This window comes from Rhinopithecus roxellana, chromosome 4, assembly GCF_007565055.1.
Source record: "Rhinopithecus roxellana isolate Shanxi Qingling chromosome 4, ASM756505v1, whole genome shotgun sequence".
Taxonomy (NCBI): Eukaryota; Metazoa; Chordata; class Mammalia; order Primates; family Cercopithecidae; genus Rhinopithecus; species Rhinopithecus roxellana.
The window spans coordinates 146,334,750-146,358,992 of record NC_044552.1 but is presented as its reverse complement, the minus strand read 5'-3'; the positions used below and the strand labels follow the sequence as shown (position 1 = coordinate 146,358,992).

General features: G+C 40.8%; 1 protein-coding gene across 16 annotated transcripts in view; it reads left to right on the top strand.

The window, feature by feature from the left end:
• AIG1 (androgen induced 1) overlaps nucleotides 1–24,243 on the top strand; it is a 279,442-nt gene that overhangs the window by 118,505 nt on the left and 136,694 nt on the right. The window contains exon 4 of one of the 16 annotated variants that reach the window (XM_010362713.2): nucleotides 10,419–10,925. The exons of the other annotated variants lie outside the window; for them this stretch is intronic. Within the exon in view, the coding sequence (XP_010361015.1) occupies nucleotides 10,419–10,424 (6 nt within the window). The 3' untranslated portion in view covers nucleotides 10,425–10,925. Of the gene's footprint in view, nucleotides 1–10,418; nucleotides 10,926–24,243 lie in introns of those variants that run through there. 16 annotated transcript variants of the gene reach the window in all.

Here is a 24,243-nt window from a genome sequence, read left to right as displayed (position 1 = left end):
ACTCTTCTGCCTGATCTAGTCTATTATTGAAATTCTCAATTTTATTTTTATTTCACTCACTGAGTTATTCAGTTCTAACATTTGTTTCATTCTTCTTAATGATATCTATTTTTAAAAATTTCTCATTCAGCTTATGAATGGTTTTCTGATTTCATTGAATCTATTTGTGTTAACTTGTATCTTGCCAGGTTTCCTTGTTACTTTGCATTTTGTCAGGTGATTTTAGATTGGTTTTCCTTTGGGGTCTGTTACTTAGAGAATTACTGTGTTCCTTTGAAGGCATCACATTTCCTTTTTCTTATTTCCTGTTTCCCTATGTTGATATCTGTGCGTCTGGTGGGACACTGCCTCTTCTGATTTGGAGTAGCTTTCATAGGGAAAAATGTTTTTCTGTATATGTATATGTATCACAAATATACAGTTGAGTAGGGTGCTTTGGCTTTGGTTCAGTATGGGGGCAGTAATGTAGTCTCCGTATGATTTCTTCAGCTATAATCAGCATCATTGGTGTCTGTGAGTACCTCAGTGGCCTATACTATGGTTGTAGAGGCTATTGCATGGCTTTGCTGGGAACAGGGACACCAGGCAGATCAGTTTGGGGACTCTGGCGTTAGGAAGCATGGGTGTATGGCAGCTCTACCACTGGAGTGGGCAGATTCTCTGACAGCAGTGGGCCTGGGTGGCTTCATCACTGGAGGGGGCAGGGTCATTGGTGATGGTAGCAGCCCTGGACAGCTAGCTGGTCCTTGGGTCCCTGAGGGATGCACTTGAGTACAAAACCACTTTGTTGGAGGGGGTGGGGTCTCCAGTGGTGACATATCTTGGCCAGGCTGGTTCTTTGGCCCTTGGAGGGCATGTGTGGGTGTGCAGCAATTTTGCTCTGGAGGGAGCAGGTTGCCATCAGTGGTGGGCCTGGTCAGGCGAATCCACAGTCCTATGGGAGGGGCACCTACTCTGCTACTGCAGAGGTTGAGGTTGCTGGTGGCAGCAACAGCAGGCTTCAGGCAGGCAGCTCTTGGATTCTGAGGAGTGCATGCACTGCCTCCCTCTTTTCAATGGGCAGCCTTCCCACCGTATTGGACTGCCTGTTTTCTGGGGTGTAGAATATCGTGTGTGCTCGGATGCTGGGATCTTGGCTGCACAGCTGCTATCATGACTCTGTATCCCTCTGGGTGGATGTGGTGGGATGTCCGAGGGACCCCAAAGATGAGGAGATTTAGGGGTTTTGGGGCCCCAGGGCAGGATGCACACTGGTGGTGGCTCTGCTCTCAACATGATGATGTGCTGTGGCAGCCTGTGTCCTGTGGGCTTGGGGCCCAGCCCATTGTTTCCTCTAGGGAACAATGCAGTCACATGGTTTCCAGTTAACTCCCTATACTGGACTCAGGTCCTGTGAGCTGGGGGTTCTCCTCTTGTTAGGACTACAGGCAGCCAGGGTGGAAATGTGGACTGCTGGGGATCTTCAGCTTACCTTTTTCCTGTGCCTGAGGTCTCTCTGGGCTCTGAGCCGATCCTAGCCAGGTGCTTTGCTTCCCTGTCTGTGCTGCTGTCCCAAGTCTCCATGCCCCAGAGGGGCTTTGTCACTTCTTTGCTGAATTCCAGTGTTCTCCCCTAGACTCTGTTTGACATGTGACTGGAGGAGGTGAATGCTGGGTACCTCTAGTCAGCCATCTTGATGATGTCTTCTGTAACTTTTCCCTATTTCTGCAAATGATTATGATGCTGTAGGCCTGGCTACCTGTGATATAAATGGGGGAGTAGGTCTCTTTGTTGGAGTTTGTAATGATCACTCCATTATGGCCACAGAAATAACATTGGGAGAGACATAAGAAATTAAAGGATCTGTTATATATACTCACAGAAGTTAGAGACAAGAGGCATGGCAATCCCCACCACATAGGGCCCATATAGGAGCTCTGGGGAGTGGGCCCAACCAGGTAGATGGGGAGGGGAAAAAGAGAGAAAACCCCTGGGTAAGTGGCTTTATTGGGAGCTAGAGTAGAGTACACAAACAAAAGGTGTGAGGGGATTGCACTGGTGTTTTTGAATGTCACTAGGTCAATGTCAGGAGAGGGCTAACAGGGGGAACTTGTGACAAGTACCAGCATTATCACACTGGTGCACCTGGTCATCTGGTTGGAGTGCTCATAACCTGTTGATGGGGGATGTTGAGGGATTGGGAAAATACGAAGTTTTAAACATTTACAGTATGCAGTCATTGCCTGTTGAGATCTTTATAATTAAAAGAATTCCAAGAAAGAATGCACACTCTTCTTATGTGCAGAATCACATTCATTATTTGAAGAGTCTCAATGTAGTTTCTAGGAATCTAGAGCCCAGAACCACAGAACTGAGATATAGTTAAATATCATAACACCATTTCAGAACACGTCATCAACTCGGTCTTGAATTTGCAGCATTCAACTGCCCAGCACAAAATTAGTCAGAAACAGACATAAGAAAGTTTACAGGATCTGAAATCCACAGGGCTTTCATTTTTGTTTTACACTAAAGTTTTAGAAGTTAGACATGATTATAATGAAAGGAGAGTGTCATATCCCTTCCTTTCTATTGTCTACTTTTCTTTTTCTCTATTTCTATTGTCTACTTTCTATTGTCTACTTTTTTTTTCTCAGCAACCAATCTTAGAATTTATTTGAAGAGGAGAAGAAATGAGTAAATCAGTGAATTAGAAAAGTAATGCAATCTTGTTGTATAAATACTAAGTTATCTCCAGGCTCTATGAAAATATCAAAAGAGAGAATTATTGTTTTAATTTATTGTAATTAAAAATATAAGCATATACAATATGGCACATTTAAATGGAGCCGGCTCAATATCTAAAATCAAAAATCGTTCTCTCCTTGTAGCCTATTTAACTTTATATTCTCAGCAACTTGCAGCACATGACAAACATTAGGCATTCAATAAATGTTGATGATTAAAAGAATGTTTATGCATGTGCTTTTGAAATTTGGAAGAATGTCATATTTACATTTCTGTCCTTCCACCATCTTTCTGTTCTCAGTCCACTGATGATCAGATGAAAGAAAAGCACAAGTGATGTCAGCAAATGAATCAGAATTTCCAAACTGTAATGCAGGCGGCCATGGACAGTTGTAGGAGACAGAGTTCTGCATGGCCTGCAACATGTAGACCTAGACTTTGATATAATTCAATCTAACAAACATGTATTATAAACCTATGATCTGCAAATCACCCTGATAGATATTGTGGGGCTGCAGGTTGAGAAAAACACAAAACAGATGCAGTTTTACAGGCTGGAAATGGCATATTTGAGATGGAAGAAGGCAAGTAGGAAAACAGCTCCACAAGCCAACAGCGTAGTCCCCAAAGGGCCGTTTACAGTTTGACAAGGAGAAGCCCTATTGTTATTCTGGCCTGTTTCCTCATTGCAAAAATAGAACCATGAACCTTTCTCTTCTGCTTATTATAATTTTAAAGCATTGTCAAGTGAAGTAAATATATACTGAAAGCAATAAATAAATAAATATTTAAACTCTAGAAAGATTGCTAAGCTTCAGTGATGCTCTAACAGGAAATACCAACAATCAGATAGTGCCTCGGCTTACTGAAGAACTAATTCATGTTTATAAAGTGCTTTCAGAATGCAAAGCACTGAATAGGGTTAGGATATTATTATTATTACCAAAGATCTTTAAGCAGACAAGATCTTGATATTCTTATAATCACAGCAGGAGTTGTTCATTTCCCGTGTAATTTATGAGGAGAAAGAAATAATAAACTCCACCCCTCTTCACGCTTGATTTATCAGTTGTTCTTGTTATATGTAACTGATCCTCAAGAGAACCTTAATTTAGGCAATGATTTATTCTCTTCAATATTATTTTGACATTTGGTAATTACTACAGACTTTGTGCATCTGTCTTTCCCAGAAGAGAAGGCATTAAATGCCACTTGGATGATCATTGGTTTTGCAGGAACTCAGATTTGATGTTATTCTTTTGGTAGATAGCATAACTTATGGTAACTTTCCAGCTCTGGGATACACAGATTGTGCATTTCATTACTCATGGAGTCTGCGCCACACTGATATTAGATATTTCATAAAAATAAGCTATTGATTGAAAGAATATCTTAAATATTTTATATGAAAAAAAAAACTGGCCTTTTCCAATTTCCATTCTAAAGTATTCTAAAGTAACTAAGATTCTGGAAATTTTCAAAAATGAAAGTAAGAAACTGGAACAGAGGTCAGAAATTTCTTAGGAACCTCTCTCTAGGACTCTCAAATGGACCTCCCAAAGAAGACAAATAAGACCCCCAAAAACCAGGAGCAAGGAGAGTTACATCAACAATGAGTCAGATGCTTTCAGAATTGCTTCATGCTATTCCCATATGTAAGCTTTCTTCTTACCAAATTTTATGGATGATGATAGCTTCTTCCATTGTGAATTTTCATCTGTGATCATTAGTTCTAACAAGTCCAGTCCTCCCATGTTAGATTTTGCAGATTTAAATTTTAATGTGAAGATTTGATTATTCTGTTTGTTCAGATCAGTAATAAATTTCAAGGCATTTACTTTTAGCTATTGCCAATGATATTTTTTATTTATTACTTTAACCAGAGTATTATGAACTGGAAAAAATGTATAATTTTTAAGCTGATGTTTGAATAAATTGTGAACTACCTTGTGAGGTAAAAAGACAAGGAAAACTGGAGGAAGAAAGGGGAGACAGGGAGATGCCAGGATGGAGAATGAAGAAAGATAGAGGAATAGAGGAAAGAAAGAAGGATAGTGTCATGAACGAGAAGATGTGAGATGGCCATAGAAAAGAGGAAGACAGGATAAGGAGTTGGGAAAGGGGGAGACGAGAGGAGAAAGAGGGTTAAAAATGTTCTAGAATAAAGAAGGCAGAATGGCAGAGTCAAATCATACACTTCTTTATACCCTACCTTCTCCATGGCTACTTAAGGTTTACGGATTAATTTTTTTCTCTCTTTCTCTCGCACTCTCTCTCTCTCTCTCTCTTTTTTTCTTCTTTTTAAAGGCAGAGTCTCACTTCGTTGCACAGCCCAGGCTGAAGTGCAATGATGCAGTCATAGCTCACTTTAACCTCGAACTCTTAGTCTCAAGGGATCCTCCTAACCCAGCCTTCTGAGTAGCTCGAACTACAGGCATACCCCACCATGCATGGCTGATTTTTAAATTTTTAAATTTTTGTAGAACCAAGTTCTCACTGTGTTCCCCAGGCTGATCTCAAATTTCTGGCCTCAAGCAATCCTCCTGCCTCAGCCTCCCGAAGTGCTGAGATTACAGGCATAAGCCACTGCACCTGGCCTTTTTTCTCTTTAGTGCCTGGTATAGTGCTTGGTGTGTTATAGGTACTCAATAACCATTTGATGAATCAATAGATGTTAATGGATCAAGCTAGCCTCCTTATGGTTCCTTGAACACCCCAGGTACCCTTCTCTTCTTGGACTCTGTCCTCAGAGATTTGCTTAGCTCACTCCTCTACCCTCCTCCTCACCTTTTCAGTAATGCCTACCTCGAACAGGCAATTAGAAACTACAGCTAACGCCATACTCCCCACTCACTGAAATCCCCTAACCTGCTCCCCCTTCCCATGGCACTAATCATCCTTGATATAGAATGTGGTTTTGCTTATATGTTTTATTTATGGTTTATTGTATATCTTCCCTTGATAGAATGGAATTTACATAGGGTAGGGATCTTTATTTCAGTTGCTGATTTATCCCAAATACCTACAACAATGCCTGTACAAAATGGACGATCAATATTTGTTGCATGAATGAATCATCCTTATCAATTTATGTCCATGTTTTCTCTTGTTCTCTTTTTCTCTCATTCATTTTCTCCTCCCCTTCATAATAGTTGACAGAGAGTACAACCTCAAAGCATTTACTTATTTTCTAACTTGTATTTAACCTTACTCTTCAACTTCAGCTGCACGGCAGCAAAATCCTGCACACATGACCTGCTGTTCCCAGAAAGGGTCTTTTTGTGCATGTTATGTTGCCATTATTGCCTGAGAAGGCCTGGACTGATGTCCAAAGAACACATTCCAGAGCAATGCAGAGCTACAGGTCAGCCTGGCTCAAATTTGTTGAAAAGCTCTTCTACATATTAATTGTTTTATCTGGGTATTAGTTATTCTCTCTCTCTAAGGAAATAACCAGACAATGGCTTTTCTTTTCTTTCTTTCTTTCTTTTTTTTTTTTTTCTTGAGATAGGGTCTCGCTCTGTCACCAGGCTGGAGTGCAATGGTACGATCTTGGCTCACTGCAACCTTTGACTCCCTGGTTCAAGTGATTCCCCTGACTCAGCCTCCCGAGTAGTTGGCATTACAGGCATGCGCCACCACACACAGCTAATTTTTGTATTTTTAGTAAAGAGGGGGTTTCACCATGTTGGCCAGGATGGTCTCAATCTCCTGACCTCATGATCTGCCCGACTTGGACTCCCAAAGTGGTGGGGTTACAGGTGTGAGCCACCACACTTGGCCAGACAATGGCTTTTTAAGGCAATTTCATGCCATCACAAATCCCTTTGGAGAACTAATTTGCCATGCTAGGGTAGAATTCAAGGCTAATGCTATTATTTGGCTTGCACTCTGCCCTTGTTTCTTTGTTTAGATGATGAGTTGGCCCAGCAATAGTATTAGTTCATCAAGAACTCTATAAGTTATATTCAGATAATTTGAGGTCAGCAAAACCCAGAGTGCGGTTTACACAAGTGCTTTCTCCCCTAATACTTAAATCCATAGATATTTCAAAATAAACTTAATTCATATGTTTTCCATTCATTTGCCCTTAGGTCTTTATGTTTAGGGGAGGTGGTGGTGGAAGGCAGGAAGATAGTGTTCTAGGAACTGGCTTCCTTCTTCACTGCCACAGACAGATCATTCATTAGCCACAGACCCGTTTTCTTGGTGGAAGTCCATACCTGTATCCTTTCCAGTTCCCTCTTAATTGAAGCTCCAACCTCAGCACACATCAGTGTTGCTGCCAAAGAAAGTAAAGTGGAAAGAGGCTGCATTTTCTATCATAGAACCACAGAATCCTAGAATCCTAAACTTGTGATTCTAAAGATCATCTGGTTCATCTACCATATGAACCTTAAATCACCTGGACAGTATCCTGGCTAATTACCTTTCAGCCTCTGATTAAGCATCTCCAGTGATGGAGCTTCAATAGCCAACCATAGTCATGGGTGGCTTTCAGCTACAGGAAAGACTCTCAGAAGGAACTGAGTCTTCTTTTCTGCCGCCCAAATTTCTCCAGTCCCTTCATCCATTCAGCAAGATTTAAAACCAGTCCTCTGTGTTCCCCTCGTGTTCTCTGTCCATGAAGATTTCACTCTCTCCCATGATTTCAGTTTCTGCTCTACATGCGTCCTTCCCAGGTCTGTGCTTCCTAATCCAACTACCCTGTGGGCATCACATTCTGCCTCTGATACCAGGACCTTGAGATAAACTATACTGATGGCTTGAGCTAACCCCTCCTTTAAATCTTATTTGGCTTGTGTTGCCATCTCAAAAATGGCAAGATGCATCTCAAAGCTCCTCTTCCTATGACATCCCCTACAGTTAGGTGACAGGTCCTATCAGCTGCACCTCCAAAATAGCTCCCAGATCGGCCCCAGCCTCCTCATGTCCAAAATGTCTGCTTTAGTTTAAGATTTGGTCATCTCTCAGCTGAACTGAGGCAGCAGCCTCATCTCTCATCTCCTGGCCTCTGCCCTCTTTCTTCACCAGTCCTTTTTTCATGTTACTTCCAAATTTACCTTTCTCCAGATCATGGAGATAGCAAGAATGTGTTGATGGCCTCCCATCCTCATCTTATCTTTATACTTCTTTATCCGGGTCTTGTGGAAAGACAGTCAGCTAAAGAGAAGCCAGGACAAGAGTGTGGCAACCCCCAGTAGAAAATATTCAATCTCAGCCAAGTGCGATGGCTCACGCCTGTAGTCCCAGCACTTTGGGAGGCCGAGGCAGGCGGATCATGAGGTCAAAAGATCGAGACTATCCTGGCCGACATGGTGAAACCCTGTCTCTACTAAAAATACAAAAATTCGCTGGGCATGGTGGCGCATGCCTGTAGTCCCAGCTACTCGGGAGGCTAAAGCAGGAGAATTGCTTGAACCCGGGAGGTGGAGGTTGTAGTGAGCCGAGATTGTGCCACTGCACTCCAGCCTGGCGACAGAGTGAAACTCCATCTCAAAAAAAAAAAAAAACAAAAAACAAAAAAACAAAATTCAATCTCATATATTTTTCATGACCCTTTGATTCTGAATCTGATCTACTGAATTTGTCCCCAAACTGCCTGGTTCTTGAGGGATACTGAGGTGCTGGCTGACTTCCTTGAGCCCATTTATGCCTCTTCTTGAGGTGCAGCTTGTACAGGAGGTCCTCAGCATCCTCCCTGTCCCCTTTAACCTGTGGCTAACACAGCACTCCAGCCACACTGTCACAGCCCCTGCACACTGCGCTCCCGAACTGAGTGGATATAGAGCCCTTTTCTCCCATTCAGAACTCTGCTTCTCATCCAAGTGTGCTCATACATGCATCACCTCTCCCATTACATCACTTGCTCATGCATGCATTGCTTCTCTCATGCCTATCCGTTATTTATGACCCTCTTTACACAGCAGGTACCTCTCCTGTAGCATCTGCTGTGCTGTATTTGTAGTTTGTTGCTACGTTTTTTGGAAGTTGGTGTCCTTTGGGGGCAGGCAGATGGTCTTAGCATCGTCTGCATATTCCATTATCTGGCTCAGTGCTTGGCACCTAATAGGTCTCAGAAATGTTCTTTGAAGGAATGCATAAATGAATGGTTGAGTGAACGAAGCTCTATCACATTTCCTTATTCTCCAAGTCTAGTAACACTCTCTGGAAAGGAAATAAAATTATTTTCTCTAAGTGAACCTAAGCCGGTACCTATGATCATTGAATTTTCTACATCCTTCAGTGAGCCATTCTAGCCTTTCAGTGATTCATCATAGAACCTTATAGCACACTTGTCAAGCTGATTGATTTATAATTTTCAGGATCCATATTCTTCTTTCAAACAAATGGCACAGCTATATCTGATGGCCTCCAAGTGTCCAAATAACTTGCCCAAGCACTCACAGCCCATGAGCAGCCAATCTTGGACTGGACCACTCAAGAGCTGCCCTCTCTTACCTGTGTGCTGTGGGGCCTTTCTCCATGGAGCCTTGTAAATATCTAGTTAGAGATGCTGCTGAATTTAAATTATCATTATATTTCACCAAACATATTTCATTAAGTCACCGATAAACATTCCTGGCATTTTTTATTATTTTCCTTTTCATCCAAGCAAGGATGATTTTCTCCTATTGTTTTTACCATCTCTCTATCTATATGCAGGAACTAAGCTTATAGGTAATGGTCTAATTCAGATATGTGTAAACCTTGCTGTAATAAGTAGCCCAGATTGGTGGAAACATTTCCCCTTTACGCAACTCATTTCATCCTTATCAAGTACATTAATTCATTGGCTCTGGTAATATAGCTAATGATCCTGTATATCCAGGTGCTGCTGCTGCTATTGCTGCTATCTCCATGTGCTGGGATAAACAGACCATTGTTAGTAGACATTCCTTCTGATACCTACCCTCTGCCATCACTACGTACATACTAATATGTCTTTTTTGCTCTGTTCTTTTTCCCCACACCAGTTTAACCCAAAAAGAGCCACTTCATTTCCTTAGGCTGCACTTCTAATGAATGCAGACATTTGAAAGGGGCCTGAACCGGATAACCTTTTGAGTTTTCTCTAGTTTTATTATTCTATGAAGACAGTTTGGTGTAAATGATTTAAGAGGTTAGTCAGAATGGAATTCTGTGTTCAAATGGTCTGCTTCAATTTCTCTACTGAGCTCTACTCATAGGAAACGTAGAGTTTGTTGTGGGATTCATGAGGTTGTCCTCACAAGTACAGAGCACAGTGCCTGCCACACAGCAGGCCCAATAAATAAAATTAAACAAAGTTAATGTAAACAAAAGTAAAGTCTCCCTAGAGCTAACGATTTTAACTTATTACCGTATGATAACTAGCAAGTTAGTGTCAATCTCAATCTAAAGTTTCAAGGAAAACTGCCCCGGTAGAAATCTTATATTTTTAGCAACACTGAATTTGTACTCCTAACAAAAAAAGTAATGAAATTCCTTAAAAATTGATATAAAATGTAAGTTACTTATCCTTGGACAGAGAATTCAAATCTTCCTTATTTATTGTTAAGAATTCCCTCTTCATTATACCTATTCGAAAGATCTTTGCTTAAACTCAGAATTTGACTGCTCATATTCATACATATGGCAAATATGAACTAATCAGACCACAGATATTTTGCTGCATTCCATGGTGTCTCATTTATTTGTTTAATTTGCAGCTATAGCAACTAGATTCCACCACTTTGGGCTTTTACACAGAACTACAGTATGATCAGCTTGGTTGAAGTTTGGCACTCGACACTCTGCTCAATTGAAGACATATGCACAAAATCACTTACCACATTTTTTAACCTGTTTTTCACACTGGGTAGGTCTGTAATATTTGCATAAAAATATGAAAAGCAACCTTCTGCGGGGAGAGAAAGCAATTAAAAGATGTTGCGACCTTTCCTTCTGCAGCATTTCAAAGCTTAAAGTTTTCTTGGCATGCTTTTCAAATGCCCATCTGACTTTGAAGCAGGCTGCCGCTCCACAGAAAGCTTGCTCCAGCAATGACTAAAGGATTGACCTGGTGCCATGCATGCTGCTCTGCACAAGAAGGGCATTTGGAAATGACCTTGAAATGAAGTTTTGCCAAGTTGATGAAATACGGGCCTTCAAGAAGTGCCGTTTCACAAGTGATGTACAGAAGGGTATCCGCAGCATTGTCAAAAATTGCCCCTTAATTTGGTGTTGGATGAACATGAATTTTTTTTTTTTTTTTTTTTTTTTTTTTTTTTTTTTTTTTTTTTTTGAGGCGGAGTCTTGCTCTGTCTCCCAGGCTGGAGTGCAGTGGCCGGATCTCAGCTCACTGCAAGCTCCGCCTCCTGGGTTCCCGCCATTCTCCTGCCTCAGCCTCCCAAGTAGCTGGGACTACAGGCGCCCGCCACCTCGCCCGGCTAGATTTTTGTATTTTTAGTAGAGACGGGGTTTCACTGTGTTCGCCAGGATGGTCTCGATCTCCTGACCTTGTGATCCGCCCGTCTCGGCCTCCCAAAGTGCTGGGATTACAGGCTTGAGCCACCGCGCCCGGCCGAACATGAATTTTTAACCTCCATAAGGAATGATACTCACTCTTGATTTTGTTAGTTGCATTTTGTAGCAGGTTGGAAAAATTAGGTAATGGAAAACATTGACATACCATTGTTGTTTCTTTTAGGTGATTTTTAAAAAACATTTGCTGAAGGAGAGGTTGATGCTCAAAGGATACAATGATAAATGGAGAGATGGGAGTTTAAAATGAAGGATAAGCCACAAATGAGGATGAAGTTAATGGATAGAGAAAAGATGGGAGGAAGAGGTATCTCTCTTTACTTGTAAGCTGCCCATCGATATGATTTAGACTCTAGGAGGGGGGCGTTTCTTTCCTCAGTATGCACACTCATAGAGTAAACTGTTGTCGCTGTTTAAACATGTTAATTGATGTTGACACCAGTTGTTGCTATATGGTTTTCCATTTTACTGAGTGATATATTTATGTTGCTGCATAATGTTGCCTGATTGCACTTCTCATGCTGGTGAAGTTGGCTGACATTTCAGACTCTGGATAATATGAAGCTGTGCTTTAACCTTATTTGGAAGTCAGGGTTAGCGTGGCACTGGAAGGCTGCTTCAGGCTCCCTCCCTGTGACCTCCCTTCTATAACCCTGGCAAGGCTGAGACAGTCCAAGTTTGGGGCAGTCAAGGTGAAACAGCAGAAGATTTGGGGGTACAAGTCATCTATTCTCTTATGCCAGCTCTACACTTCTTTTAAAAAATACACTTCTTTTAAAAAATACTAAATAAATAAACTTCTTTTAAAAAAATAATAAATAAATAAATAAATAAGACCATCCAACCCTTCTAGAACTCTCTGAGGAGACTGTAGAAGACTTCTGGCCACTCTCATTTTTAAAATTCTAATAATCTCTACAAAGTAATCCTGGGAAACATACATCTGTAAGACCACGGAAACATACCGGCAATAGCAACTTCCCAGAATATTCCTTTTTACACTGCCTGGGATTTTTCAATAAGTAATTTGGTATTTCTATAAATTTAAAGTGGATTCAGTAAAATTAATGAATTTTTTTTCTTAAAAGCTCAAGCCTTCCAGACTCATCATTTTGTAGAGTTACGTAAGTAAGCCATGCAACTGAGATAAAAGTCAAAGTTATAGATTATAATTGTTTACACAACTGTTCACATTTTAAATTTTTTTTTATTTTTTGGAGACTTTTTTAGAGTCTCATTGTGTCATCCAGGCTGGAGTACACAGTGGCATTATCATGGTTCACTGCACCCTCTGCACCCTCAAACTCCTGGGCTCCAGCGATCCTCCTGCCGCAGCCCCCCAGGTAGCTGGGACCACAAGTGTGGACCACCACACCTGGCTACTTGTTTTTTTATTTTTTTGTAGAGACAATGGGCTCACTATGTTTCCCAAGGTAGAGACAATGGCCTCACTATGTTTCCCAGGCTGGTCTTGAACTCCTGGCCTCAAGCGATCCTCCTGCCTCAGCTTTCCCAAAGTCCTGGGATTACATGCATGAGCTACCACACCCAGCCCCTGCTCACATTTTATATAGTAACTTATTTTAAGAACAGTAATGTATTTGCAAAATAGTTTTTTAATGCAGTAATTTATTATATATTGAAATCAAGCTTGATGATCTTTCATTAGGTTTTGCTGAGTATCATATGCTAAATTATTTGCTTATGAATTTTGCCCCAATTGCCTATATTTGGTAAGTTTGCATGCAAGGTTCTGACATAGAAAACTCAGAAATATTTCATCGTTTTACTTTACTATCTTTTTTGATGTGTCTTAAAGGTGATTTGCTTTAAATTGCAGTATCATCCTTTTTTTCTGTACCTAAATGTTTTTAACTGAAGAACACAATTTCCCTCAAAACCCTCATCCCTAATTTAGAGCCCTCTTATTTTAATATGAGCCATTTTAAATGTATTTCCTGAAATACTTCTCAGCTTCGTAAATAAAGAAAAGATATATCTTAGTCTATTCAAGCTGCTATAACAGAATAGCACACATTGGGTGGCTTATAAACAACATAAACTTATTTATCATAGTTCTAGAGGTTGGGAAGTCTAAGAGCGGGGTGCCAGCATGGTTGGGTTCTGGTGAGGATCCTCTTCCAGATTACAGCCTTCCAGCTTCTTGCTGTGTCCTCACATGGCTGAAGGAACAAGGAATCTCTCTGGAGCCTCTTTTAAAAGCCCACTAATCCCGTTCATTGAGTACTCCACCCCAGTGACCTAATCACTTCCCAAAGGGCCATCTCCTAATGCCGTAACCTTAGAGGTGAGGGTTTCAACATATGAATTTTGAAGGGACAGAAACATTCAGTCCATAGCAGGATGAGAAATAGAAAGGAAAGTACAACAAAGAACATGAACCATAAGAAACACCATGACTTCTGATATTTAATATCATGGATCACAGATTGCAGGAGTCGAGAGACAGAATAAAAAGACAAGGCCCAAGCCTGGTGAGCTTTTGATGCCTGAGACTTCTCATGCCCTTGCTCTCCCACTGACCTCAGTGCTCAGCACTGGCTTTCTTCAGGCAATATTTTCCATTTATCTTTTGGTGTAAACATTTTAGAGATGAGAGAAGTAGGGAGCTTATCATTATTTAGTCTGATCAGACAGTATCTTCACTTTTAAGTTATATTCAGAATTTCATTGTCCTGTTTTTTTTTTTTTTTTTAAGAATTATATGAGATTATTTTTGTGTATGTGAATAAGCTATAAAGTATTTTCTTACAAAAATCTTTGTTCAGTGTCCTGGCTCAGCTCCTCCAGCTGAACAGGGGCCTTCTTTCCAAAGCCCCAGGTAAGGACCTTCTCAACCTGTATTCTAACATGATGGGATGTTGTCCTCTTTGCTTTCCTTTCTTATCATTGCAAACTCTCAAACATTTTCTACATTATCATCATTTATATTTATACTAGCACACATGTTTGAAAGTGATGTGATCCCCATTGAAAACTCTTTTCAGGCTGGGCGCAGTGGCTCAGGCCTGTAATCCCAGCACTTTGGGAGGCAGATCACCAGGTCAGGAGATGGAGACCATCCTGGCTAACACAGTGAAACCCCGTCTCTACTAAAAATGCAAAAAATTAGCCGGGCGTGGCGGCGGGCGCCTGTAGTCCCAGCTACTTGGGAGGCTGAGGCAGGAGAATGGCGGGAACCCGGGAGGCGGAGCTTGCAGTGAGCCGAGATCGCGCAACTGCACTCCAGCCTGGGCGACTGAACAAGACTCTGTCTCAAAAAAAAAAAAAAAAGAAAACTCTTTTCCTTTAAAAGCCATCCCATTTCTAGAGGTCTTGATGATGCTTTCTTCTTTCCATGCCATTGAAGTTACATTAATGTTGGTCAACCCTGGGTGGCCTAGGTCTCATACTCAGAGGTTCTGATGAATTCTGTCTGGGATAAGACCAAGACACTATTTTTTTTTTTTTTTTTTTTTTTAATGCTCCCTTACATAGTTCTGAGCCACATTTGAAGATCTTTGAATTTTTTGGTCTCACAAGCATCTCTGGGGTTCAAAAAATGTGGTTATTGGAAGAACACAAAGTAAGGGAAGCTGTCCTGGTGATATCTAGATCTGAGCTGAATGGAGATTATGGCAAAGAGACAAACCTGAGTTAATCTGCATAATCACGCACACATAACTCTAATGGGTTGGTTATAGGGTGGTATCTCTGCCTCAGTTTCTGTTGCAATAAAATACTGGCACCATCTCAAGATTCTCAGAAAATTTAATTAATATTAATATTTAATATAAGATTAAAAGTGTACTACAAGTTTCAATTAGCATTAATCCTTTAAAATATGGAGTTAAATGATCTATAGCTAATTAAAGACTGCAGTTAACAGGGGACATGAGTTTTTTCTGGGTTACATGAAACAAAATATAAATCTTTTATATAACTCAATTTCCTACAGAAAAAAACTTACTTGTCAGTGGGATTTTAAAATTTTATTTTATTTTCTTGGATCTCATTACTTTTCCATAAATCCTATAAGCAGAATTACAATGAAGTGAGTCATAGTCTTAACACTTTTTTGGAGCTTCTTCTGCCAAAGCAGCTTGGAATATAGAGGATTTTCAAAAACTGTGTTTGGGGAACACGGGAAGGTATGGGAAAGGAAGGAAGGGTGGGAATCTAGGAGGAAAGAAGGAAGAAGGAAAAGAAAGGGAAAGGGACGGGAAGGAAGGACACAAAACATTTTACTTTAGATTACATTTAAAAAATCTTGATGGCATTTATAAATGTAAAACTTTTCTGGTATCTCATTTGCATGTTTTAGACAACCCTGAGGTGCAAATGATTTTGGGTTTCAAAAGTTCGTTCATGAGCCAGTTATTTGTAACTGGAAACACGTTTTCCCATGAAAGTTTTGCTACATAAGTGACAATTCATTTTTGAGGCTAGTTCCCAAACTCTCCTCATTCTGTTTTGAAGCCGAATTATCATGCATTTACAATGATAAACAGTAGATTATACAGTTGAAGACTTGTAGATGTAAAAAACATAAAAGCGATAAAATCAATTGTTTAATTGCTTTAAACTTTTAACTTCAGTGCTGGTGCTGGAGGGAAAGCAGATTTAATTTCAGGAGTCTGAGGGTGTTCAAGACATCTAAGGTTGATCTTTCAGAGCATCCGTCAAAGAAGCAGCAGCCATTGTCTCGGGAGGGCCTCTGCAGTCATGCTATGTGCTTCAAGCTGGTCACTAAAAAGCCACATCCTTAGACTGAATGAATAAGTCCTCAACAAAAATGCCTTCTTTTCTTCCTAGGCCAGGCATGGTGGCTCACGCCTGCAATCCCAGCACTTTGGGAGGCCATGACAAGTGGATCACTTAAGGTCAGGAGTTCGAGACCAGCCTGGCCAATGTGGTGTAACCCCATCTCTACTAAGAATACAAAAATTAGCCAGGCATGGTGGCACATGCCTGTAGTCCCAGCTACTCAGGAGGCTGACGCAGGGGAATCGATTGAAACGTGGAGGTGGAGGTTGCAGTGAGCTGAGATCGTACCACTGCACTCCAGCCTGGGTGACAGGGTGAGACTGTGTCTCAAGAAAAAAAAAAAAAAAAGCCTTACTTTCTTCCTATAACCAGTATCAATGGAGCACATATTATGTGCTAGGTGCTCCTCACTATTTATGCTAGCAGGCAAAACAGAAAGAACTCCTGTCCTTGTGAGTTTATAATCTAGTGAAGGAGACAGATATCCAAATACCTGTACAAGTAGATGACCTATGATCCATCCATTTTTATAAAAAGTTAATGTATGAACATTCAAGTCCATATAAATTTACAAGGAATAATGATGACACATAGACGGTGGATCTGGGGAGTGGAATACATACATCTTTAAGTAACTGCTAGGGGCCAGCCACTTCCATATGCTATCACATTTGTTCCCTAAGTAGCGCTGAGTGGGAGGGATCATCACCACCATTCCACAGGTGAGGAGCTGAGACTCAAAGGAGTTAAGGAATCTGTCCATGATGATCCAACCAAGAGCCCGGGTTCAAATCAAGTGTGTCCAGCTCCAGGCACTTTCTGCCCATCTAAACTGCCTGCTCTGCAAAACCACTCTGAAGATATTTTCTATTATTTTATTCAATATGAGGGTATCCATGCAATAATCTCTTTCTAAAATTTAGTAATAGAAGCCATGTTGCCTCACCTGATAGTGATGCATTCCTTTCTGCTAATGAGAGCTCTTTCCACTTCTCCTCTGACACGGTTAGTGCCCTCAAGCCATAACCAGCCTATCTGTGGCTTCAGGTACAGTTTTCTGTCTTTCATTCCTACCATATATTTTGTCTGATTCTTCATTTTGTCTTGACTTTCACCACCCTGAGCCTTGCATTGCAAGATGCCTTGACCTTTTGAGAAGTAGTGAGAATATATAGAAGAGAAATAGACTTCTGTCGTGTAAATTCCACAAAGCTCTCTTTTTATATCCGCCACATGACCTAGAACAGGGCCTTGCACTTAGAAGTGAAAAATAACTATTGGTTGTTAAATGATCATAGCAATTCTGAAGGACAGTTCTGCTTATTTTAAGGAGAACTAAGAAGTTGATGGCTCTGGCTTTATATGTGAACTTCGTTGTAAAATGTACCGCTTTCCTGTTCCTTAATAGAGATTTGTCTCTTGTATTTTCTTCTGTTTACCACTCGTAAATGGAATGTGAAGGACAATGATTACAGCTTACATGCATCACATTCGTCCCTCTTGCTGTGCTAAGCCCTTTTAGACAGTGTTTATTTAATCCTCACAACCTGATTATTATCCCATTTCATGGAAGGGCATACTGAAGGTTAGAGAATTTCAGGGATTTAGGAGGAAAATGAGGAAATAAACTTTCTCCTGATGATTCAGCAAGATATAGGAAAAAAAAATAGGGGAAGAAAAAGGATATATATTTCAGTATAGATGAGAGATATAAATTTTTTTTTTTTTTTTTTTTTTTTTTATTATACTCTAAGTTCTAGGGTACATGTGCATAACGTGCAGGTTTGTTACATATGTATACTTATGCCATGCTGGTGTGCTGCACCCATCAACTCGTCAGCACCCATCAATTCATCATTTATATCATGTATAATTCCCCAATGCAATTCCTCCCTCCTCCCCCCTCCCCCCTCCCCATGATAGACCCCAGTGTGTGATGTTCCCCTTCCCGAGTCCAAGTGATCTCATTGTTCAGTTCCCACCTATGAGTGAGAACATGCGGTGTTTGGTTTTCTCTTCTTGTGATAGTTTGCTAAGAATGATGGTTTCCAGCTGCATCCATGTCCCTACAAAGGACGCAAACTCATCCTTTTTTATGGCTGCATAGTATTCCATGGTGTATATGTGCCACATTTTCTTAATCCAGTCTGTCACAGATGGACATTTGGGTTGATTCCAAGTCTTTGCTATTGTGAATAGTGCCGCAATAAACATACGTGTACATGTGTCTTTGTAGTAGACTAATTTATAATCCTTTGGGTATATACCCAGTAGTGGGATGGCTGGGTCATATGGTACATCTAGTTCTAGATCCTTGAGGAATTGCCATACTGTTTTCCATAATGGTTGAACTAGTTTACAATCCCACCAACAGTGTAAAAGTGTTCCTATTTCTCCACATCCTCTCCAACACCTGTTGTTTCCTGACTTCTTAATGATTGCCTTTCTAACTGGTGTGAGATGGTATCTCATTGTGGTTTTGATTTGCATTTCTCTGATGGCCAGTGATGATGAGCATTTTTTCATGTGTCTGTTGGCTGTATGAATATCTTCTTTTGAGAAATGTCTGTTCATATCCTTTCCCCACTTTTTGATGGGGTTGTTTGTTTTTTTCTCGTATATTTGTTTGAGTTCTTTGTAGATTCTGGATATTAGCCCTTTGTCAGATGAGTAGGTTGCAAAAATTTTCTCCCATTCTGTAGGTTGCCTGTTCACTCTGATGGTAGTTTCTTTTGCTGTGCAAAAGCTCTTAAGTTTAATTAGATCCCATTTGTCAATTTTGGCTTTTGCTGCCGTTGCTTTTGGTGTTTTAGACATGAAGTCCTTGCCCATGCCTATGTCCTGAATGGTACTACCTAGATTTTCTTCTAGGGTTTTTATGGTATTAGGTCTAACATTTAAGTCTCTAATCCATCTTGAATTAAAGGAGGAGCTGGTACCATTCCTTCTGAAACTATTCCAATCAATAGAAAAAGAGGGAATCCTCCCTAACTCATTTTATGAGACCAACATCATCCTGATACCAAAGCCTGGCAGAGACACAACAAAAAAAGAGAATTTTAGACCAATATCCCTGATGAACATTGATGCAAAAATCCTCAATAAAATACTGGCAAACCGGATTCAGCAGCACATCAAAAAGCTTATCCACCATGATCAAGTGGGCTTCATCCCTGGGATGCAAGGCTGGTTCAACATTCGCAAATCAATAAACGTAATCCAGCATATAAACAGAACCAAAGACAAGAACCACATGATCATCTCAATAGATGCAGAAAAGGCTTTTGACAAAATTCAACAGCCCTTCATGCTAAAAACGCTCAATAAATTCGGTATTGATGGAACGTACCTCAAAATAATAAGAGCTATTTATGACAAACCCACAGCTAATATCATACTGAATGGGCAAAAACTGGAAAAATTCCCTTTGAAAACTGGCACAAGACAGGGATGCCCTCTCTCACCACTCCTATTCAACATAGTGTTGGAAGTTCTGGCTAGGGCAATCAGGCAAGAGAAAGAAATCAAGGGTATCCAGTTAGGAAAAGAAGAAGTCAAATTGTCCCTGTTTGCAGATGACATGATTGTATATTTAGAAAACCCCATCGTCTCAGCCCAAAATCTCCTTAAGCTGATAAGCAACTTCAGCAAAGTCTCAGGATACAAAATTAATGTGCAAAAATCACAAGCATTCTTATACACCAGCAACAGACAAGCAGAGAGCCAAATCAGGAATGAACTTCCATTCACAATTGCTTCAAAGAGAATAAAATACCTAGGAATCCAGCTTACAAGGGATGTAAAGGACCTCTTCAAGGAGAACTACAAACCACTGCTCAGTGAAATAAAAGAGGACACAAACAAATGGAAGAACATACCATGCTCATGGATAGGAAGAATCAATATCGTGAAAATGGCTATACTCCCCAAGGTTATTTATAGATTCAATGCCATCCCCATCAAGCTACCAATGAGTTTCTTCACAGAATTGGAAAAAACTGCTTTAAAGTTCATATGGAACCAAAAAAGAGCCCGCATTGCCAAGACAATCCTAAGTCAAAAGGACAAAGCTGGAGGCGTCACGCTACCTGACTTCAAACTATACTACAAGGCTACAGTAACCAAAACAGCATGGTACTGGTACCAAAACAGAGATATAGACCAATGGAACAGAACAGAGTCCTCAGAAATAATACCGCACATCTACAGCCATCTGATCTTTGACAAACTTGAGAGAAACAAGAAATGGGGAAAGGATTCCCTATTTAATAAATGGTGCTGGGAAAATTGGCTAGCCATAAGTAGAAAGCTGAAACTGGATCCTTTCCTTACCCCTTATACGAAGATTAATTCGAGAGATATAAATTGCTTTAAGTATAATCAGTAAAATGTGGGAGAGGCTGGAGAAAGTCACAAATGATTTATGAGGGCATGATTCTTTCTGCTTACCCCTGTATATTAGTCCACTCTCACATGGCTATAAAAATACTACTGGAGACTGGATAATTTATAAAGGAAAGAGGTTTAGTTGACTTACCGTTCCGCATGGCTGGGTAGGCCTCAGGAAACTTACGATCATGGCAGAAAGGGAAGCAGGCATGTCTTACGTGGCGGCAGGCGAGAAAGAGCAAGCATGTGAAGGAAGAACTGTCAAACACTCACAAAACCATTAAATCTCATGAGAACTCAGTCACTATCATGAGAATAGCATGGGGGAAACTGCCCCCATGATTCCCATCCCCTCCCACGAGGTCCCTCCCTTGACATGTGGGGGTTATGGGGATTACAATTCCAGATGAGATTTGGGTGGGGACATAGAGCCAAACCAAATTGCCCTATCATGTTGATGAGCAGAGAAAAGTCCTGTGCAAACTGCTGTTTTAAAATATGAGATATTCTCGTGATCATAACTTGGGTTGACTTATAAATTTCTCGAATCTATCTATTTATTTGGATAATTTCAAGTTGAGTAGTTTATGTGTGGATAAAACCTAAAGGTCCCTATGGTTCCTCTGGCCTGGCTTGTGTTTTTGGGAGTCCCCCAAGATGCTGTAACCCCAGGACCCCTGGAGAACCTGAACATGTGCTTGATCTCTCCACGTCATTGGCAGGTGGCCCCCAGCATGCTGCCTGTCATCACTGTCCCTGATGCTGTCCTGCAGCAGCACCCCAAGGCTCTCTAGGCACATCTGCAGCTCTCTAGACCAGAACCATAAAGAAACAAGGTTTTCTCTGTCTAGTCCCACTGGAAAGAGGGAGAAGCCCCATTGTGAGCAGTACTATGGGGGAGTCCCTAGAAAGTGGCCCTCACCCAGAGAATGAAGAGGCGTCGTAGTAAGAGATTAACCTATTCATGGAGATTGGCCCAACACATATTTATTTAACCCCTTGTTTCTGGAATTGTTCTGGATATTGACTGGGTTCCTCTTGAAAAAGAACAGCCAATACAGGAGGGAAAATTAAAGCTCCTTGGAAGGGTGGAGAAGTGAAGAGCTCTGGGACCACTGTAAAGGCTGAAGGTGGGAGTTTAGGGTGGCTATGGTGATTTAGGGAGCAATTTCCATTTCATGCTGAGTCTAGGGAATTCAGAATATTTACATATAGCTGGAAGAGGAGGTAAAGGTGGAGCATAGCTGGAGGTATGATTAGAGAAATACGCAGAGGTTCAGATCCTGGAGACTCCTACATACCAAAAACTAGTTTAGGTTTTACCCTCTAGGAAACAAGAAGTAAGGCTAAATTGTGTGTGAGTACAATGATTAGTTTACACACTGGAGAAATGGGAAAGAAAGGAAACGTGACTCAGTGTTATCCTGATAGCTTTGGGGAGTTTTTGAAGAGTTTTAAGCAGGGGGAAGTTGGGGTCAGATGAACATTTTAGAAGTCTTCCCTCTTCAGGGCTGCAGGAAAACGTTGACAAACACAGGCTGGATTTAGGAAGGAACAGAAGAAGGCTGAGAGTGGAACCTTGGCGACCGGCCACCCTGAGGGAGCGCGGGGGAGGACACAATGCAGGGAAGCTGGGAGGGAGCCCTTGCCAGGGAGAGAGAAGATCTCAGAGAGGAGGAGTGCAGGGCAGCCGAGGAGAGCACTTCCAGAAGGAGGCAGGGCTGGCAACGTCCTGGGCACAAGGAGGTCTGACCAGACAAGGACACTGGCTGGCAGAGGTGCTCCCGAGTGCCAAAGTGATGACAAGAAAAGCCACCAGAAGAAAAGAGGAGCCTTGCTTGGAAAACAAAAAGCAATTAAACATCTTGTCATGTGGCATTTTTTTAGGGGAAAGATGATAGATGGCTCCATCTTTTACTTGATCCCGAAGCAAGGACAGATTGAGAAGCGGTGTCTGAGGGGCAGATGATTTTCCCCTCTGGCCTTGCCTCCTTCTGACCTTCTATTTTCTCCCAGTGAAAGAGGTACTGCTTCTGGCCTGTGGCCTTATTTAGCTGGCTCGGAACTTTTCCCAGCTTCATGATAATGGCCTTTGGTGCTCTTTCTACTGCTTAATGTGCTGTCACCCAGAATAATTCTTTTCTATATTGATCTGAGTGGTAATCTATAAATAAAAAGGAGAAATCATAGGAGAACTTGCAGAAAAATGGGAAAAAGTAGTTATTTGTTTCGCCCATTTCTGGAGGGGAGGAGAGGGAATCTTTAAAATAATCTCCCATTTGTGCCTTCTCATTTGTCAGCACATCACAAGCAACAAAAGCAACACACACACACACACACACACACACCCATGATTTGATAAATTGGAAAACTGGCTGCACGACTCAGATTATATGTCTTTCTTTAAAATTTTCTGAAATCTGATGTAGATATTTAAGAGCCTTCAGAAATTTCCATGGGCGTGCCATTAGAGATAAGCTAATTGTTTTTGAGGGGATTCAAAAAAGGAAATGTACTTTATCTAAAGAGATGAAATTGGACTCAACTTGGAGAAATGGTTCTCTGACCAGATGTCATTTAAAGGCATTGCATTATGGGCTCCAGGCGTTGACTGTTTCTCAAGATAAATATGCATCTAGGAACCAAGAAGGGCATTTTCAAAGATTGCTGTGAGTTGGTATTATAATGTGCTAAGCACAACCCTGACGTCTTTGGAGGTCTGAGCATACAGATGAGACATAAATGCTTCTCAGTTCCTTCTCATAATTTCTCTGATCTTACTGGCAATAAAAGAAAAAAGGAAAAAAAAAACTCTTCAGGAGCATAAAATGTTATTGAATTTGCAGCAGTCGTCATGGTTACCTGCATAGTTTCATTGCTTTATTAATGTGTAATTCCTCTTATTTCTGGAAATATCATTATAGTGAAACATAATAGTCTGCAGCCTCTTAGCGAGTTCTCTGTGTATCTCAGAGATGCTGACAATGGCTGTGATGAATGTGTGTGTGGTTTCCGGGTCACCTGCATGCTGATGATCCAGCAACTGGGACATCATTGTTTAGGAAAAGACAACTTGAAGCTAATGACTCTTGAGAATCCCTTGAAAGTTCAAACGTTTCTCAACACAAATGTGCTTATTGTTTTTTTCCATAGGACAGTAATCCAAGGCTTTACTCTTTTTCTAACTAAAATAATTTATGTTTTCTTACATTAAAACTTTTTAAAGCAATTATTTTTACTTACTAAAGTCACTTTGAAGTGCTCAGGAAACTTTTTCTGATCAATTCTTTTTAAAATGAACTTTATTAAATTTGTTTCTTGTATCATAGAAGGGCTTTTGGAAGACACTGTTAGTAGAAGTTTTTGAGCAAGTTTTTCTAAGTGTATTCTCTCACTACTCAAGTAGAAGATGAATAAAATAGTTCATTAACTTATCTGTCAGGCCAGCTGCTTAGGGCATACTGATCCTCATACTCATTTCTCTTTTTCTTGGGCACTCAACCAGAAGACATTTTTCAGCATCCCCTACAGTTGGGTCTGGCCATGAAAATCATGAGACAATGGAATGTGAGTGGACATTATGTAATAATTTGCAGATCTGGCCCATAAACACCTCCCACAGATCCTCTAGTCCCTTATTTCCAGGTTGGTTGGTAAGTCTGCCAGTCTAGATCCTTGAATAATTGGGTAGAACAGAGCCTCACTGTAGGTCAGGAACATCTATTGTTACAGAAAGGAGACAAAGCCTCTGAGATGTGAGGGTTCTGTATTCCATCCACTGGTGTTGCCCTATCTGATGCATGCTTATCAACATTTCTTCTAAGTGGGCCATATAATCTTTGGGAGAAAGTCCAT